Below are 19,810 nucleotides of genomic sequence, written 5' to 3'. Positions count from 1 at the left end.
CTCTGACATTGCAGAAACTGATTTTTATAAATTTCTTGATAAATAGCAAGTTTAAAGAGAAGCATTTCTTAAGTATACATTCAATTCAATTCACTTTTAATTGTATAGCGCTTTTGCAATGTAGATTGTGTTAAAGCAGCTTCACATGGAAGAGCATAGTAAAGTGAAACAGAGTTTAAGTTTAGTTCAGTTTAGCTCTGTTCAGTGTGGTTTAATAATCACTACTGAGAGTCCAAACACTGAAGAGCAAATCCATCGATGCGGAGCTCTACAGATCCCGAAGAATGCAAGCCAGTGGTGACAGCAGCAAGGAAAAAACGTTTCCAAATTGGCGAAAGTGAAGAATAAAAAAAATCTTGAGAGAACCAGGCTCAGTTGGGCATGACCATTTCTCCACTGGCCATACATCTTGTGCAGAGCTGCAGTCTAGGCACTGGAGGCTGGAGAACACTGGACCTCAGCAAAAACTTGTCTGTCCCTGGAGCGTCACAGGAATCAGTCACATGCTCTCCACTCCTCCATGACCACCACAGCAGCTGCTCAGGATACGGCCTGGTCCAGGATTATGGAAACCTTGGGATCGTCTCGTCGCTGGTCTTGGATCGAAGCAGTGGTGTTGCATAGTCTGGGGGCCTGGGGATAAATAGAGAATAAAGAGAATAGTTAGCATAGCTGCTGTTCATGATGTATATAAATAAGATGCAAAAACCTGCGTGGGGCACAGTCATTTATCATACCGTGATGCATTGAGTGTATGCTTTGCTAAAAAGATAGGTCTTTAATCTAGTTTTGAATTGGGAGAGTGAGTCTGAGCCTCGGACATTATCAGGAAGGCTATTCCAGAGTTTAGGAGCCATAAATGAGAAGGATCGACCTCCTTTACTCGACTTTGCTATTCTAGGTATTATCAGAAGCCCTGAGTTTTGAGATATTAAAGAGCGGGTTGGATTGTTGCGAGACAGAAGGTTGATTAGATAAGCAGGAGCTAGATTATTTAAAACTTTATTGGTAAGAAGCAATATTTAAAAATCAGTACGAAACTCAACAGGAAGCCAGTGTAAGGAGGATAAAATTGGAGTTATATGATCATATTTTCTAGACCTGGTATGAACTCTGGCTGCTGCATTTTGTACTAGCTGAAGTTTGTTAATAGAGGATGCTGGGCAGCCAGCAAACAGATCATTACAGTAATCCAGCCTTGAAGTCATAAAAGCATGGACTAGCTTTTCTGTATCTGAGATGGATAGCGTACTTCGTAACTTACATCAGTTTGATGCATAAATAGTAGTATATCTGATCACAGGCTGCTTTGAGTTAGGAACAGGACTGAAAGATTTTTAATTCAGCTCTAAAAGGCTTTTCTTCAGGTTTCTAAGCTATGACCTTTCACCCTTTGCAGAGCCATCGAGTGACGCTGAAGATGGATGTGTCCCACACAGAGCACTCGCATGTCATTGGTAAAGGAGGTCACAACATCAAGCGCGTGATGGAGGAGACGGGCTGCCATATACACTTCCCTGACTCCAACAGACACAGTCAAGCAGAGAAGAGCAACCAGGTACACAATCAGACAATTAAAAAGTCTTAAATAAAAATGATATATTATATACATATGAAATTACCTTCATAATATATAATGACTTTGTGAAGCCTGCAGAAACCTTGATAATACACACACAACCTTTTACTTGTGTTAGTAAAATTCCCTTGAATGAAATTTGTTCTTTGTGGGTTTGTTTACAAAACCAGGCTTGATGAACAAAAGGTTTTTACAAGTTCCCACATGAAAAAAAACACTATAGTAATAATTTACTGCAGTATTTTTTAACCTATATTTAGTTAAAAGTGTATTATACTGAATATATTATAGTATTTACAACTTTTTGTTCATACATCACTTTGTTAATGAATACTGCAGCATTGAACAGATAAACTTTGATAAGCACTGTGGCATACTTGGGTCTCTAACAATAAATTCCCTACAGGTTTGAAAGATGGAAGTCGTACATCTTCCCTATCCACCTTACTCTGAATAAAGAGTGAACTTGACAGGTTTAGCTCAATATGATTGAAAACATCTGCGCCAAAAAAAACTAACAAACAAATGAAGCGAAATAAAAATGTACAAAAATCACAGACTTCTCAAAGTGGGCATTTTTGAAATGAAAAATACATTTATATTTAAATGGTTATCACTGACATGAATTAGAAATCATTGTACTTACAATTTATTTTATCAATGAATACCAGCAAAACAAATTTTAAACGTCCACAATTTTCATAACATTGTAATCATGATCACTTATTGTTCCTCATCCTCATTTTCTTTCTGTAGAGCTGCATCATGAAAAGCTCTGCATAAATGAACATGAACTGAGCTGAATGACTAGTTTCAAATGACGTTGGTGAATACACGATAATAATTTTTTTTTTGTAAATAGTCCAAACTATCAAATATGTTTAGCTTACATTATGCTAATGTAGCAAAAGGAACAGTAAATCTCTTCCATCATACTGTCCAGCAATGTCTGAACTTGAGCTGAATCATATTATTGGCTGAGGGATATGAAACTATTTTTATTGGCTGCAGGATGCGAACGCTTTGCAGTATGATGGATCTGATTGGCTGCTGGATGACGATCAGCTTTTAATAGGCTGTTGAGTGGCCTGACGAGGCGTGCAGACAGTTTGGACTGTTAGTAGCGAATATACACACAAACACACACCTCAGAGCCAAACCAGATGCACTCTCTGAACCGAGCAGGGATTAATGCTCACAGGCCATGATTAAACGCTGTCAGGATGAAATGATGGTAATGAAAAAAATGAAACGCGCAGGACCTTTAATTAGGGTTTGTAGACTGGCATTTAGCCATGCACATATTTCCATTTAATGTTTCGATGGGTAATAAATCAGGTTTCTGGATGTGACTCGATGTCTTATTTAAGCTTCTCGTTCTTTCTGGATGTGAGAAAGGAATAAACACATCTGCTCATATTGTGAAGAAAGCTTATAAAGGACAATCAGTTCTTTGTCTTTGTGTTTTTCCTCTCAGGTGTCTATAGCAGGACAATTGACTGGCGTAGAGGCGGCGCGAGTGAAAATACGGGTGAGCTTTTGATTGAGCTGCGCTTTACAGGACTGACAATTTTAGGAGATATGTCATAGCCGAAAATACATTTAAAACTGTACATTTTTATTATTTAAAAAAACATTATAATATTAAGTAAAAAATCATGTTCTATGAATATATTTTGCAAATTTCCTTCCATGAATAAATATATAAATATATTTGATTAGTAATATGCCTTTGGTAAAAACTTTTAAAGGTGGTTTGTTCAGTATTTAGATTTTTTTTTTTGAACCCTCAAATTCCAGATTTAACACTCATTTTACTTTTTGGTTCATTTTGATCCTGAGGAGATGCATAAAAATATATAAATAAAACTAATAAATTAAATTATAATGATAATTAAAAACTCCGGGTGCTCCGGTTTCCTCCACAGTCCAAAGACATGCGGCACAGGTGAATTGGGTAGGCTAAATTGTTCATAGTGTATGTATGTGTGCGAATGAGTGTGTAACGGGTTTCCGAGTGATGTGTTGCGGCTGGAAGGGTATCCACTGTGTAAAACAAATGCTGGATAAGTTGGTGGTTCATTCCACTGTGACGACCCCAGATTAATGAAGGGACTAAGCCGAAAAGAAAATGGATGAATGAATAATTTAAAAAAATTATAATAAAAAAAATATAAAAAATATAATATATTATAAAATTATATAAAAAATATTATTAATATATTTTTATATTTTAAAAAAATATATTAAATATATTAATATATTAAATATTTATATTATATAAAAAATATATATTTTCTGAAAGTTGTATGAAAGTTTCTGTATAATACACATTTTTTATTTGTCTGTTCATTTTATTTACTTTTTCAGGTGAGACTGATTTAGATTTTTACTATTAAAATATTATTTTAAAGAGATGTTATTAAAATGCACATTTATTTAGTACCTGTATGGGCATCGAAATATTTTTGAATAACATTTTAAGCAGTCATTTTATTGATGAAATGTTGATCATTTATGAAATAAAATGCATTTTTTTCTTAAAGTATGATTTTTAAAACCTTTCAAAGGAATTTGTTTTGATGTTTTATTGATATAAATAAATATGTTGGTTTCATGAATTTGGACTGTTTCAACTATTTATCAGTCAGAAGTTTAAGTATCTTAAAAATAACTTAGAAAATTAATTCCATGAATTACAGTAGAGTTAACAATGAGAATTTTGGGCTGCATCTTCTTAGAAATTCTATAAAACCCCACGTGAACAATATAAAGCTGAAGTTACACATAGAATATTTTTTACAAACCTTTATAACAAACAAAATTTTTGTAAATCATTTTTACAACCAAAATATTACCATTTCAAAACACTTTAATAACTTTGAGTTAACTTATCCTGAACAGTCTCAAATAGTTTACTGTAAGTCATGATTTACTGTAGCGCCCCCTAGTGGTTCAGTTGTAGTCAAAATTAAGGGAGTCTTTTGACACACTTTATCAATTTGTGTTTGTAGTTTTCAGCTTGCATAGATGTTTTTAAAAGGCTCAAAATGAAAAATTATATCTCCACTTCAGCAGCACTTACAATAATCTGCAGTTTTATTTGTGTCTTTATTCATAGGATTCTTACAGATTTTTTTACATGTTTTAATACTCAATTATATAGAGTATTAAAAATGACAAAAAGTGATTCACAAAATACTTCCTGTAAAAACACGACTTTAAACGTGAATGTCGAGATTTTTTGCTAGAAATGTATTCAAATAAAAAAACAATGCCTCATTTGCATATGTAAACATAACATTTGAGAACTTAATATAAGATGCTTTCAATTTTTCCTGTAATCAATCGGCTGGTGAAATATGGTGATAACTAATAGTTAATTATTTTACCCTATCAAACTGCAGTGTCTTGCCTGAAAGTACTGCCCTCTAGTGGTGAGAGTATCCTCCTGCTCGATGTAAGGTGTGTGTTGTTTTTTGTGCGTGCAGGAGCTGCTTCCGCTGGTGCTGATGTTCGAGTGCAGTGGTGTTGTGCAGCTCGTGGACTGCAGTTCTCCTGTAGTTCAGCACATCTCTCACACCTACAACGTCTCCATCTCCTTCAGGCCGCCATCACGTCTGTACGGCAACACCGCTATCGTCCGTGCAAACCAGAACAACTCTAGTGGAGTTAAGGTGAGACTTGCATAGAAAAGGGCAAACATGAGAACTTGTGTTGTTGCTATTTTTATTATTTGAATTATTTTTAGTTATACTATGGGGCTGCTGAATACTTGATTCTAATTGGCTAATGGTTGTTGCTAGATCAGATATGGTTGCGGCCGGAAGTTAACAGAAATTATTTATATTTTTTATCAAATTTCCCATTCATTTTATTTTATTAACGTCTACCCCCACCCTAACCTTAAACCCAACCTTCACGGTAATGTAAAAACAGTAGTTGTACCTTATGTTATCTATTAAATTACCCTATAAATTGTTTTTTTTAACATCTACCCCTACCTTACCCTAAAAACAACTGTCACAGTACTGTAAAAATATTAATTATTGTTATGCAGTGTCATAAAAAAATGCTGCTGAATTGATGTGCATATTGCACTTTCATCCAGCCATGTATCCTATCTAGATTTACCTGCTATTATGGACCGATTTACATTTCCAGGTTTCTCAGTAGCGGAATTCATCATAGTTGAGTAAACTTAGAGCACAGTAAATGAGAGCGCACAACATATTATTTTTTTACAATCTTTTTTGCTGAAATAATAAAAGAAAAACTCTCAAATCAAATCACTTTATTGTCGCATATTCTCATTTTATTGTAACATCGTGTCCTATTGTCATGATGTCATATTGTCAAGATGTGCTCATGAATTTTAGAAAAAGAAAAAAAAAGTGTGACACTGATAATGGCAGCCAGAAATGAGAATAATGTCAGATTTACTGTCCTGCTCATAGACACTGCGTTTCAAATGCCTCAGATATGCGGCAATTTGTTTTTTGTAATTTGATGTAAAGATGTTGTAATACATACATAAATACCTACAAATGCTCATATTTGTTAATCCAATGAATGAAAACTTTAAACATACAGGTGAAGTATTTCCAGGCAGGTTTAGACCTCATTACAGTTCCATATCACTACACTATTTCAGTTACTTTACAGCCAAAAATCACATCAAAACTGGAAAGAAGGCTTTGGATGAGATCTCTAAGAAGCTGGTTTCACACACAGGAGCAGTTTAAAGACAAAAACTTGACAAATTTCTTGAAATACAACATCTGAAAAACAACGTCTTTAGGTGCGGTAACCATAGTATACAGTAAGTAGAGTAATTGACTGCAGGCCATTGAACTATTAGAAATAAATGCACATTCAGCTGGGCTTTAGTTTCTCATAATTCAGTGGCCTGGAGTCAACTAAGATAATATTATGTATGATGTTATTTAATCAGTATTACTGTCTAATGTTAGTAATATCTAATTTTATTGTTTTAGAATGCTATTAATGTATAATTAATCTATGTATAATTAATATTAATCCATAATTAATGTAAATGTATTTATATTTTTCTATAATGTTATTAATATATAATTGGGGTAAAATTAAATCTTTTTTTAAAGGATCAAAACAATAAAATTGCAATGCAGCTTTAATTAGTTGATTCATTTCCTTATTTATTTTAAATAAAAAAATGTAAATGCTGTTTTCTAAGCAAAAAATAATTTTTTATTATACTTTTTACCATAATTAACAGAAGACACATTGAAATATTAAACTAATGTAATTGTGACTATGTAAACTAATGTAAGCCTTATCCTTTTTCAAATGAAATAACTTAAATGGGAGATGCTAGATAAACCGTTGCCTAAAATAAATGTAATGCAAAAATCCAAATTAGTATTATTAGCAATGCTCCCGACCCAATCACAATCCAAAAAACCTTTTGTGTCTGCCCTCAGTATCAGATACAAAATGAGCCCTGTGAGTAGGAGACAAAAAAGTAGGTCATTTCATGAAATGGAGAGATTTACTTTTCAAGTACATCTGCCAGACATTAAACCAAAAACAGCAGCCTTTACCACATAATGCAAGACATTAGAAGAAATGCCTAATATTTTATTAATGGGTGTGTGTGTGTGTGTATGTATGTGTGTGTGTGTGTGTGTGTGTGTGTGTGTGTGTGTGTGTGTGTGTGTGTGTGTGTGTGTGTGTGTGTGTGTGTGTGTGTGTGTGTGTGTGTGTGTGTGTGTGTGTGTGTGTGTGTCAGCATCTCACATTCTGGCATCCCTATGTGTGTTTGTGCAACTGCGGATGTGTGCCAACAGTATATCTGTCTGTGTGATTTACAAGTTTATATCAAGCGTATATCTCTTGTGTGTGTGTTTTTCAGCGTGGTACGGCGTTGTTATTGGAGCATCTCGCAGGCTCTTTGGCCTCCTCAGTTTTGGTCAGCACACAGTTGGACATCGCGCCCCAACACCACCACTTCCTTCTGGGCCGCAATGGAGCAAACATCAAGCTCATCTCGCAGCGCACTGGAGCCCACATCCACTTCCCCGAAATCAGCCCTCACAACAGCAACGCCAGCCGCTCCGCCGTCTACATCCAGGGCAGCATCGACGCCGTCTGTGCCGCTAGACAGCAGATCATGGTACAAATACAGTTTCTCAGACTAGTCCATGATCACATAACATACATAAAAACAGTTTTACAGCTCAATTAATAAATAGGTTTTAACAGGAATCAATGTAAAATCCAATGTACAATGCAACAACAATGTAACAATGCAAATACTCCAAAAAAATGCTTGCTCATTTTTCCTTGGTCATCTCAATGATAATGAGTATCTCAGTTGACCTGTATTCACTCTAATATTTGTTTAATTATAGTTAGTCCATATAATATTCTGTATTTATATTAAATAATATATTTTTGATTAATTAATGTTGTATAATAATGTTGATTTAAATTCTGCCATAAAATATTTTAATTTAAATTTTTACTTTGGACTCGTTGAAATACAGTACAACACAACACAAATTATACAAAATAGAATTATATATATATATATATATATATATACAAACTAAATTCTAATGTTAATATAATATTCAGTATTAATGTAAAAATTAAAAAAGTTTAAAAAAATTAAAGTAAAAAATTATTTATATAATAATTCTTGTTTAGTAATCTTTTTCTGTTTATTAAACTTTTACAGAAATAGCAGGATAGTTTTACAGAAATAAGTGTAACAATCTAATATAAAAAAATATCTAAATATGGATACAGTGGGCAAAATAAGTATTGAATATGTCATGTTTTTTCTTGGGAATAATAACATGGAATTTAACCAGATTTAGATAAAAACCCAAACAGAAAAAGAAAAATAAGTCATAAATGAATTATGTGTAATAAGAATAAAATTGCACAAGGAGAATTTACTGAACTACTGAAACATTACGTTATATAAAGGGCTTTTTTGTTAATGGCAGCCTAAAGACGCCTCTCATTTAAGAGTTTCCCTGGTTGTGTTTTGGATCATTGTTATGCTGAAATATCCACCTTGGTTTCATCTTCATCATCCTGATAATGTAGATGTTGGACTGAAGCAGCTACTGTAATATTCAATCACACTGACAAAGGTCAGAGGGTTGCTGAATTACTACTGAGAGATTTTAGCTGCTGTCTCGGCTTTCATTGCCTTTTTTTCGTCTCCCTTTATTCATGTGTCAAGTACTTTTCCCCTGCGAATTTCATTATACATAACTTAATTTATAAACTAATTAGATTTGTTTTCTTCGCATTTATAAATTTCTTTGTTTGTCAACAACATCCAGAAAAAATTTAAAGTCAACAGCATCTTTAGAAATATGTTTTCTGAGAAAAATGGTGACTTTTTCAATACTTATTTTACCCGCTGTATATAAAAAAAAAATGGCAAAATCTCAAGTCGAATACAAAAAAAATGTAGCAGACCTTTATATTTCCCACATACAACCGATTAAGTCATTTCTTAGCATTTCTGAGCAAAAAATTAAAAAGACTATGATTTACCTAAAGCAAAGCGCTTTGAATTTTAAACTTAATTGGATCAAACCCAGCACATTCCTAATGGTACGACTACAGTTTGTCTGCTTTTTTTCTGTTCACTCTTATGCTCTTTAATTTAATATCTTGCTCCATATTTGTGGTTGATCTGTGAAAACAGAACACATGTTGTGTTGAAAGAGATGAAATTGAGAGAGATGTTTGGATGAGGGTTACTGTAAGCGCTGACAGATGATCAGACTGGATGAAGACCTTGAGGCTTTAGAAACAGAAGGATTCGGAGACTCGTGCCAGATTTCTTGCTGTCCTCTGACTCTTGTGTATTCCAAAACAGGAAATGCAGCTTTAGCCCCAGCGCCAATTTCAGACCATAATCGAATCTTCAGTGGCCTCATAATGGCAAAGTGACATATTTTCAAAATCATTTAGTCATGAATTGCCTGAAGGAGAAGTTTTTATGTGCTTTTTTATGTAAAGCATTCATTAGCTTTTATTTTTTTACACTTTAAAGGTTTGTTTTATTTTGAGTGTTTTATTTTTGTGATGTGCTTGTTATTTTGATTTAGCACTTTTTTTTAATTCTGTTAAATTATTTAGCATTTTACTAGTATTTTAGTCATTTTCAACTTCAGATTCATTTAATTCCGTTAATTTCTAATTAAGTTTATGTTTTTTCAAATGCATTTTAATCAAAATTATGTTCGTATATTTATTTATTCAAAGCAATTTTGTTGTAGTTTTTGCTAATCAATGCTAATTAGGAATATTCTGGTTCCAAAGGTTTATCCTTGGAAAAATTGTTTAACACACTCAGGGCTTATTATTAAAACCCGTCAACCCGCCAAATGCAGGTAGATTTCACATGTGGCGGACAGACCCCCCCACTAGCCACTTTTGCTGGTTGAAAAATTTTTTCGAATTACCAGAGCTGCCTCGTGCCTGAAGATTAAAAATTTTAATTCAAGACCATTTGTCAATATGCGTGCAAATGTGCTCTTACAATTGAGAAGTAACACGATTAATAACTGTTAATTGTGAATACTGCATACGTGAAAAAAAGCAGGTGAATACCAAATGAGAGGATGATCAGGTGCACAGCGAGACACAGGCAATCACCGACGTTGTGAGAGATGCACAGCTGATGCGCAAGAGTGCTAGAAAGCTCCCATTTCCTGGAGCAAAACACAATTTGTGCAATTGTTTCTCTTTGGAATAGATTGGAAAAATGTGCTTGTGTATTTTATTTCAAATTCATGTGAAATAAAAAATTTAAATTAAGGAGGATGAATGTGGACATTACATACCATTTAAAAACTAGTCATTTTTAGCATGCCAAAGTCAAATTTATGCATAAAAAATATATTTTCCCATCAACAAAATTGTGGCTAGTGAAAATGGCGAGTGGCTAGTAACATTGGAAACTACTAACCAAAAAAAAAGTTAATGTCAAACCCTGAACACACTATATTTCTTTATTAAAACTAGAAAATGTGAACAGTATGAGTATTAAAGTGATTTTAGTGTGTATCACTTGGCTTATATTTTAATAAAAGAGTTAAATTTTCAAGTTTGTGGTGTCTATTAAGTTTAATTGTATAAAATCCAGAACATTCATTTATGTAAATCCAGTATAATCTGCTGTTTTTTAGGTTAATACTACATGTAATACTACATTTTTGTTGTTGCTTGTTAGTTTTTTGCCTGATTCTGTTTCTGAATGTGTGTGTGTACTGTACTATATGTAGACATTTTTAACTTTCGGCTGAATGTGTGTGTGCTGCATATAGACATTTTGAACGGTTTATTAAGCTTTCATTGCTTCAAATGCAAAAAAAGTATTTATGCAAACTTAATATAAATCTGCTGGTTTTGGGTTCAAACACTGTAAAAATGCTGGATTCCACGCAATCAATTTGTGTTGGGGCAACATGAAAGAATTAAGTTAACTTATTAGTTTTTAAGTTGTGCCTAAAAAACCTTAAGAATTGTGTTTCCACTCATAAGTGGTTGGAACAAACAACACACATAACTTTTTTTGTGTAAAGTGCAAAATTTTTGTTGTTGTCTCTTTTTAATGTGCGTTTACTGTATATTTCAGGGGTGTCTGCCATTGGTGCTGCTGTTTGACATTAAGGAGGAGACGGAGGTGGCATCTCAGGTCATCACGACACTCATGGAGCAGCTGGACGTCTTCATCAGTATTAAACCCAAACCTAAACAGCCCAGCAAGGTAACAAACACCCAGCACTTCATCATGTTTACATGTGCTCCTCTTATAATTTGTCTCTGACCATCCGCCTGTCTCTCTCAGTCTGTGATTGTAAAGAGCGTAGAGAGAAATGCTGGCTCTCTGTATGAGGTGCGCAGGATCCTGCTGGGTCTCGAGTCCAGCTGTTTGTCCTCTTCTGTCAGCTCTGTCTCTGTTAATGGACACATTTCTTCATCCCCTCCTCGCATCGCCTCCATTGGACTGGACACACTGGCTTCAGCTGGACTGAGGCTGAGCACTCTGGGTAATGTAGTTTTGCAATTTATATGCACAATTTTTCGGAACATGACTAGAGTGTATCCAATTATGATATGGGATTGGAAGGTTTAGAGAACTTTCATTTAAAAGAACTGAAAAATATCACTTTTTTATTTGTGTTTTATCTGTTATGAATATGAAAGTGTGCTTTGCTGTTTGATGAATCCATCAGCTAGATTAGATCTTCAACTTCTTGATCAGACTTTGTGATAGTTATTTAACATTTAGTGAGGTATTCGAGTCCATTAATCTTAGTGAGTCTATTAGTAATGAAACAAAAACTGACTGAGAGGGATTTTTGCTTTGTTTTTATCTTATATGAAAGTGTTACATTTTATATTAAGTGGCATTAGTTTTACAAGATTTTTTTTTTGAGTTGACTGTGTATTGCTCCTCCAGATAGTTTTCTGTTTTTATTGCTTAAAGTACAGTAATATTTAACAAAGCTGTAATATTGCTGCAGAAAGACGCATTTGGATTTTTTCTGGTCTTCATGATATGCTGAAAGTCATTTGCTAATTCTAGTAAGTGGGTTTTGATGTTTGGTGGATGAACTGTGATGTGAATAATGACACCTTATTGAATCCATTTTTTAAAACAATAATTATTTGTATTTTGAAGAAAGTTACTCACAAAATGTGGATATAGTGTCCTTCACTTGTGCTGGCACTCTTGGTAAATGTGAGCAAAGAAGGCTGTGAATAAATCTGTTAAATTAATCTCGATATTGTTTAACATTTTGATCTTTTGCTCAATATATGAACAAAAATAATAATAATAAAAGGAAGACACTTTAGTTTTTGGTTGAGAGTAGAAGCTGTTTTTCTTGAAACCCCTTTAATCAGTTTGTGGGGATTTAGGTGATGCCAGATTGTAGTTTTGGAAAATTCTGCAGTTCAATGTTTCATGGATTTGTTTTAGCCTCATCATAATGTTTATAATTTTTTAGCCTGATTCATAACAATTACATTATTGCTCTGATGATGGAAATGGGCATATTTGGTGTTTTTGCTATTTTCTCCTGATTTTGAGAAACTTAACAACATTTTCCCTCTGTTCTTTAGTGTTATTTTATGTGATGAATGACACATGCTTCCATTTGAAGGAATGAATGAAAGAAGTGAGGGAATTTAAGCACTTTTGTTTTGTTTGTGCTTTGTTGTTTGATGAATCCCTCAGTTAGATAAAATGTTCAGACCAAGTGATTTGATGCTTAGTGGGCTGTCTATTATATTTGTCTTTTATTTAATGGAATACTTGTTTTTTTTAACCACACACCGATAGTAATGTGCTTTAGACACCATCTTGTGGTCAGATGCAGAAATTCATTCAACACAAACTCATGCTGCATTATGGGGATTTTCTAGCTGTTGAGTGTTCATGGCTTGTAGACTCGTTGCTGTGCATTGTGGGATTGATTGAATGCACTTTACATCCAGTATAGGTTTCAGACAGCACTAAAGGTGGCTCTTTTTGAGGGTATAGGGGCAATTTCTGCCTGAGTTTGCTGTGTTTCCTAGTATCTACACGTCCATAAAACATCAGGTCGTCACCCAGCTTTTCTAAAAATGTCAAATAATATCCATATCTACATGCATATTATTGAACAAAGACAATAAAAATAAAACTGTAGTCTGGCATAAGAGCAAAATGTTTAAACATTGAAGAGATTTTTTTAACTCGTATTTACTAAGCATGGCAACATTAGTGAAGGGCACTATATGAAGTGTATACTTTATGGCCTAACCTCAGTCTAAGGTATGTTTATGATCTAAAAGTAATTTCTTGAATGCGTTTTCTAAAAAAGGTCTTTGTATCAGTGGAGTGTACACAGTCCTGCTTTAGCTCTACAGTCACTATAATTATACTGTCTGTGTTCGTAGATTACAACTCATGCTGCCAAACAGATCCATAATTAGATTCAGCTGGGTATTTGTGTGTATGTCTGTGTATGTGTGTGCGTGTACATGGGGCTCTGTGTGTGTATGTGTGCTTCACATTCACTCACAGACTATTAGAGTGTTTTAAAACAGCCCCCTATGTTGTTCTTATGACTCTTAGTCTTGCATGTTTGCAGTAGAGTTACTTTTAGGATCAGTCTGATAATAGTAATTAAAAGTTAACAATCTTGCTGGTAAGAAGAGCAGCTTTTTTGGTAATGTAGGTTTAATTCTGTTAACGTGTAAGCTTATTCTTTTTGATCAAATTGAAAGTGTAAGGAATAGGGATTTAACTTTAGCGGTTTGAAGTGTAGTTCTGCCGAATGACTAAAAAGTTAAGGGCAGCAGTGATATCTAAACATGTGGGAGAGCGTTGCTATTATGTGATTGTATTTTATTGAAATATGGAGCAATTAAGAGTTGATGTTAAATCAAACGTAATTCACAAATACTTGAAAATGAATTGATTTAATGACGGTAACTTGCAATGGTTACTACTGGATTAGTCGCAAACTAACTGTATAAAATGATTAAACATGAAATGATAAAAAAATGATATTAATTGTACACAGCTTAAATGTAATACATTATTACATTTAAATTATTTCCTATAAAGTTACCTGAGAGAAAGAGACAGAGGCAGGAAGAGGCCAGAAGATAGATTCCAGAGCAAGAGAGGAGCAAAGCAGGAAAAAGAGCAGAGCAGGAAAGAGACAGATCAAAGTTTACCACCTATTTTTTTATCTTTCCTGACCATCTAACCAAAGCCCAATTACTGAGAAATACAAACTGATCAATCAGAATGTGACCACATCTAGGGGCGTAGTAAGCATTTTAAAAGTGAGGGGGACAGCTGTATTAAATCCAAAAGGTTGTTCATATAATTATTAATCACCTGTTTCTAAATGGTCTGTCTCCAAAAGTGAGGGGGATGTATCTCCATGCCCCCCCCTGTTGCTACGCCCCTGATCACATCTAAAAAAAAAAAAAAAAAACTAAGTCCGTACCCATTAAACAGTCCCTGATCTTCAGTATCTACCTTTGAAATCTGTATGAACCTTCTTGGTGAAAACAACATGTTCTGCAATATAAACAAATGCATTTGATCATTTGCATTCTAACAAAACGATAGTTCACCCAAAACTGAGATAATTTACTCATCCTTGTTTCGAATTTATTTGAAGAAATCAGGAAACCTGTAACCATTGGCTTCCATAGTGTTTGTTTTTCCTACTATGGAAGTCTGTGGTTACAGGTATTCAACGTTCTTCACAATATTTTCTTTTGTGTATATAAAAGAATAAAGAATAATAAATAAAATAAATAAACATAATAAATAAATAAAGAAAATAAATGAAATAAGTTTAATGAAAAAGTGATAATTTTATTCTCAAACTAAATGACAGGATAAAGAATAAATAAATAAAAATTAGAATAAATAAGAAGTAGTGGTGCAGTAGGTAGTGCTGTCGCCTCACAGCAAGAAGGTCGCTGGTTCGAGCCTCGGCTCAGTTGGTGTTTCTGTGTGGAGTTTGCAAATTCTCCCTGCGTTTGCGTGGGTTTCTTCCGAGTGCTCCGGTTTCCCCCACAATCTAAAGACATGCGGTACGGGTGAATTGGGTAGGCTAAATTGTGCGTAGTGTATAAGTATGTGTGTGAATGTGTGTGTGTGGATGTTTCCCAGAGATGGGTTGCGGCTGGAAGGGCATCCGCTGCGTAAAAACTTGCCGGATAAGTTGGTGGTTCGTTCCGCTGTAGCGACCCCAGATTAATAAAAGGGCTAAGCCGACAAGAAATTAAATGAATGAATGAAGAACAAATAAAAAAAATTGTATTTGTCTAATGTAATTCTAAGTATCATATTAGCTAAGTATTTCCTTTTTAAAAAGAACAAATGTAGTCAAAGGCTGCTGAGCCTCTGTCTGAAAGGCACTTTTGATCAACTATAATATGAACTTATCCAAAATCAAAAAAAAAGTGCTTAGAGGTAGCTAAATTATTTTGTTGGTGCTCTTTGGGTAAGAGAATCATCAGAATAAACAGCAAAAATTAGTCCAAGGCACTCCAAAAATGTGAAAAAATATGTATATATTTTGGAGTTTTTATATTTTTTACACATTTTTGGAGTGCCTTGGATTGATTTTTGCTGTATATTATGAACTTGTTTGGCATTTGGCATAGAAATGTGTAGATTCCATTCTAAGCTGACCAGTAGCTTCTTGTCATGTGACTCGTTCTGCGCTTGTGGCATTCTTTCACTGGGAGCGCCTGGAAAGCGTGACTGTGTCGTGTCGCTCCCAATATGCACACACCATTGGAAATAAACTTGCCTGCAAAAGATGAGAAATGTGAACAGTTCTTAGTTACAAAGCCTCAGCCATAGTTAATCCAGTATGTATGTGCGTATTAGCCTCAGTGTGATTTTGAGATATTGAGCTTCCAAGTTTTTGCATTCCATAGCAAAGTATGTGTGTAACATTTCTTTTTTTAAATAAAAAGTCTTAAAATGTAAACAATTTATAAAAAAAGCATTTTATAATGTAAACAAGTCGTCATTTAATAAGAGTATGTCAAAAACTCAATTTTGACAAAAATGTCAGATACAACCTTATATTTTAGGTGACGACTTGGCATAACTTAATTTAGTGTCAGAAGTTTTGTTATGTGCAAAAAATGTGGTATTGAAAAGCCTTTGCGATTTAATTAACCATAACAAATTAAAGTGCGGTTAATAGTAAAACCGGTTTATTGTTGCATCCCTAGAACCTCTTGAGGGAGAGTAAATTGTGAGTAAATATTCATTTTGGCGTGAACCATCCCTTTAAGTATTCAGAATAGCTTAGGTCATGGAAACTTATTTGACAAATATCTGTTTAAGAAAATGGGTTTCATATTCCACCAAACATACAAAATCAAGAGAAACAGACTACTATCTAGGTGACTACAGTTATAGTTGACTATCAGATGATGAGCATGGGATATTTAAAAAATTCTCAGCGTTGGTAGTGTTTTTAGATGTTGTGGGATCTCATTCCAGACTTTTGTGAATACATAAAAGTAGGATTTCTGTCCATAGCAGGTTTTAACATCCACTTGTTGCAGATCTGGTGAAACAAAAAGTCCTTGTATTAAGTTTTGGTACCAAAGCACAAAAGGCTGCTGAGGTAGCTCTATTTAAAATTTGATAGTTAGTACAGTTTGATCTCTGTGTTCATAATGTAATTTTGAAATGATAAAGCATTAGAAAGTGATAAAGCAAAACAATGATATGTCTATCCTGAAAGTCTATTGTGGATCTTATAGGTCCAACAGTCTAGCTATTGCCTCCAAGATATCATTTGTTGTGTGTAACCAAACAGACAAACAGAATGACAATGTGGACAGAATTATGGCATGAAGATACGTTTTAGAAACAGAAAAAAAAGACAAATATTTTCTAATTTTCCCATTAACAAATAGCTTTTGTTTCAGCTTTTATAGACATTTTGAACATGCTCACAATAAGTGAGTAGTGAGTCCAGACTGATTGCCAAATATTGATATTGATAGATACAGTGGAAAGTTTTTGATTTGAGAGTGATGGGATTGGATATGGAGATTTGAAGAATTATGAATTCACTGTAAATATTAATTGAATTGTAAATTTGCATTTGTTTAGCTAAATGTTGTAAAATGTGATTAAAAATGAGGCAGGTTATTATAGTTTGCTAAAAATAAATAGCTAAAATGTTACTGCAATTCAAACAAAGTCACTTTTTGTGCTTAAAATGTGTGTAAAAAAGTGCAAATGCATACATTTTTGCATTGTAAAAATGGTAAAAATGGTGATACGATACTCAAACTTGTCCAATTTACAAAGCTGTTTCTCTTCTATCTTCATTTCTTCAGCTGGTCTTCTAAGGTCATCTGTCAGCCCCGTTCCTAATGGCTCCCCAAACCCAAGCTGTGCTCTTAATGGTCACGGCTCTGTGTTGAACATTCAGAATGGGGTGAACAACACGCAGCACATTCATACACCAGCACACACACACTCACACACTCCTTCACTCTGGGCCAGTGCACTCAGTTCAGCAGCCGACGCAGCAGGTAAGTGCGCATGCTTTTGTAAAACACATGTATAATATATACACGTCTGCTATATGATCCTCTGTTTGTGTGTGCGGCTCAGGGTTTTCCACAGACCTGATGCTGCAGTCGGTGTCTCAGGCGACTCTCGGTGGTCTCCTGCTTTCTGGGGTCCAGAGTCAAGCACACGCTCACACACCATCACCTCCACCGGGACTCGCTCCAATACACAAAACAGTCAGCGCAGAACATCTCAACGGACATGTGAGAAAACCACTTCTACTACTGCACACCTACACTCTAAAAAATATGTGTTAATTAACAGCCTCCATATTTTAAGTTTAAATTTTTTTGGTTTATTTGCAGTAGTGAATTGCATTATGTAATGTTGATCTCTGCTCTGTCAACTTTTCATGTTAAAAATTCAACTCTACAGTTTCACAAAGTGACATTTATTGACATTTTAGTTGTTTGAAATAATATAATGTATAACAAATAATATAAAGTTAAAGTCAGAATTATTAGCCCCCCTAAATTATGAGCTTCCCTGTTTTTTTCCACAATTTCTGTTTACATTTACATTTACATTTAGTCATTTAGCCGACGCTTTTATCCAAAGCGACTTACAAATGAGGACAAGGAAGCAATTTACACAGAGAAGATTAACAGAGAAGATTTTCATCAACACATTTTTAAACATAATAGTTTTAATAATTCATGTCTAATAACTGATTTATTTTATCTTTCCCATGATGACAGTACATAATATTTTACTAGACATTTTTCAAGACACTTTATACAGCTTAAAGTGACATTTAAAGGCTTAATTAGGTTAATTAGGTTAACTAGGCCGGTTAGGGTAATTAGGCAAGTTATTGTATAACGATGGTTTGTTCTGTAGTCTATCGAAAAAAAATAGCTTAAAGGGGCTGATAATTTTGACCATAAAATGTTTTTTTTTTAATTAAAAACTGCTTTTATTCTAGCTGAAATAAAACAAATAAGACTTTCTCTAGAAGAACAAATATTATCAGACATACTGTGAAAATTTCCTTGCTCTTTTAATCATCATTTGGGAAATATTTTTAAAAGAAAAAAAAAAATTCAAAGGGGGGCTAATAATTCTGACTTCAACTGTACAGAGAAATAAGTTTGTAAAAATGATAGAAAATGTGCGGGCAGTTTATTACAGGGTTTTTGTAGCGTAAAATACAACACCATCCCAGACAATATATCACTTTAAACTATTAAAAATGTTCATAAAAGTCACTTTTTGGAACGTTTCAAGGTTAAAAGTATTACCATTTTGAAAGAAGATGCAGAATCGAAACACTCATATTTATTGAATGGGGAAGAGAAACCTATCTGTGACTCATAAGAATATTTTGATGATAAAACATATTTTATTAGAATGTGTATTTTTAAATGATATTGGAGAATGTTGTATTTAGTAGATAATTAAAGGGAAATGTTTGAGAAGGCGTCTTTTGCAACAATTTTTGAATATTTATTTTTAATCAAACTAAAAGATTGTATATGACTTTTTTCATTGTTTTTGTATATGTATGTTTGTTAAAAAATCTGATATGATTGTTTTATAATGTCTACTTAGTATAGGTTTTGCCATAAATGTAGCCCATGCTGTGATATGGCATTAAAATATAAATACGTAAAAAAAAAAATGTCTGTGTAGATGGAAAGAGTGCATTTCTGTTGTTTTAAATGTATATTCTTACTGTGTGTGTTTGGATGTGTGTTTGCTGCAGCTCGCCAGTTCTGTGTACAGTCGAATCTCATCAGTCTCACTGAACTCCGCCCACTGTGACATGGCCCAGGAAGGCATTGGACACACCCAGTCAGAAGCCAAATCAACAGATGAAGGTATAGAGTCTGTCTGTCTGTCTGTCTGTCTGTCTGTCTGTCTGTCTGTCTGTCTGTCTGTCTGTCTGTCTGTCTGTCTTGCTCTCTCTCTGTCTGTCTCTCTGTCTCTCTCTTTCTCTCTGTATGTCAAATCAGTTCAATTCAAAATTGCTTTACTAGCATGACAAATGTTACAAATGTATTGCCAAAGCATTTGCAATGTTTACAATAAATATAACATATGAAAACAAATTACACAGTGGTAGTGATAAAAAATAAATAATAATA

The 19,810-nt window shown here is 34.0% G+C and overlaps 2 protein-coding genes across 22 annotated transcripts in view; one reads left to right on the top strand and one right to left on the bottom strand.

Annotated features, from left to right (window-relative positions):
- Positions 1 to 19,810, bottom strand: part of LOC141378555 (uncharacterized) — an 876,076-nt gene that overhangs the window by 437,132 nt on the left and 419,134 nt on the right. The window lies entirely within an intron of this gene.
- Positions 1 to 19,810, top strand: part of bicc1a (BicC family RNA binding protein 1a) — a 66,097-nt gene that overhangs the window by 35,038 nt on the left and 11,249 nt on the right. For 19 of the 21 annotated variants that reach the window (XR_015513324.1, XR_015513322.1, XR_015513323.1 and 16 more), the window contains 9 exons: positions 1,400 to 1,558; positions 3,057 to 3,110; positions 5,071 to 5,256; positions 7,473 to 7,733; positions 11,229 to 11,360; positions 11,442 to 11,643; positions 17,486 to 17,683; positions 17,766 to 17,926; positions 19,429 to 19,543. Coding sequence is in view for 5 of the 21 variants with exons in the window: in XM_087290342.1 (XP_087146468.1) it covers positions 1,400 to 1,558; positions 3,057 to 3,110; positions 5,071 to 5,256; positions 7,473 to 7,733; positions 11,229 to 11,360; positions 11,442 to 11,643; positions 17,486 to 17,683; positions 17,766 to 17,926; positions 19,429 to 19,543 (1,468 nt within the window). In the remaining 16 variants the exon portion in view is untranslated. Of the gene's footprint in view, positions 1 to 1,399; positions 1,559 to 3,056; positions 3,111 to 5,070; positions 5,257 to 7,472; positions 7,734 to 11,228; positions 11,361 to 11,441; positions 11,644 to 17,485; positions 17,684 to 17,765; positions 18,231 to 18,318; positions 19,782 to 19,810 lie in introns of all 21 variants that reach the window. The other 2 variants (XR_015513325.1, XR_015513330.1) reach the window with 2 other exon arrangements.

This window comes from Danio rerio, chromosome 17, assembly GCF_052040795.2.
Source record: "Danio rerio strain M-AB ecotype USA chromosome 17, GRCz13ab, whole genome shotgun sequence".
NCBI lineage: Eukaryota > Metazoa > Chordata > Actinopteri > Cypriniformes > Danionidae > Danio > Danio rerio.
Note: the sequence above shows the minus strand (reverse complement) of the source record. Positions and strands in the feature narration are given on the sequence as shown.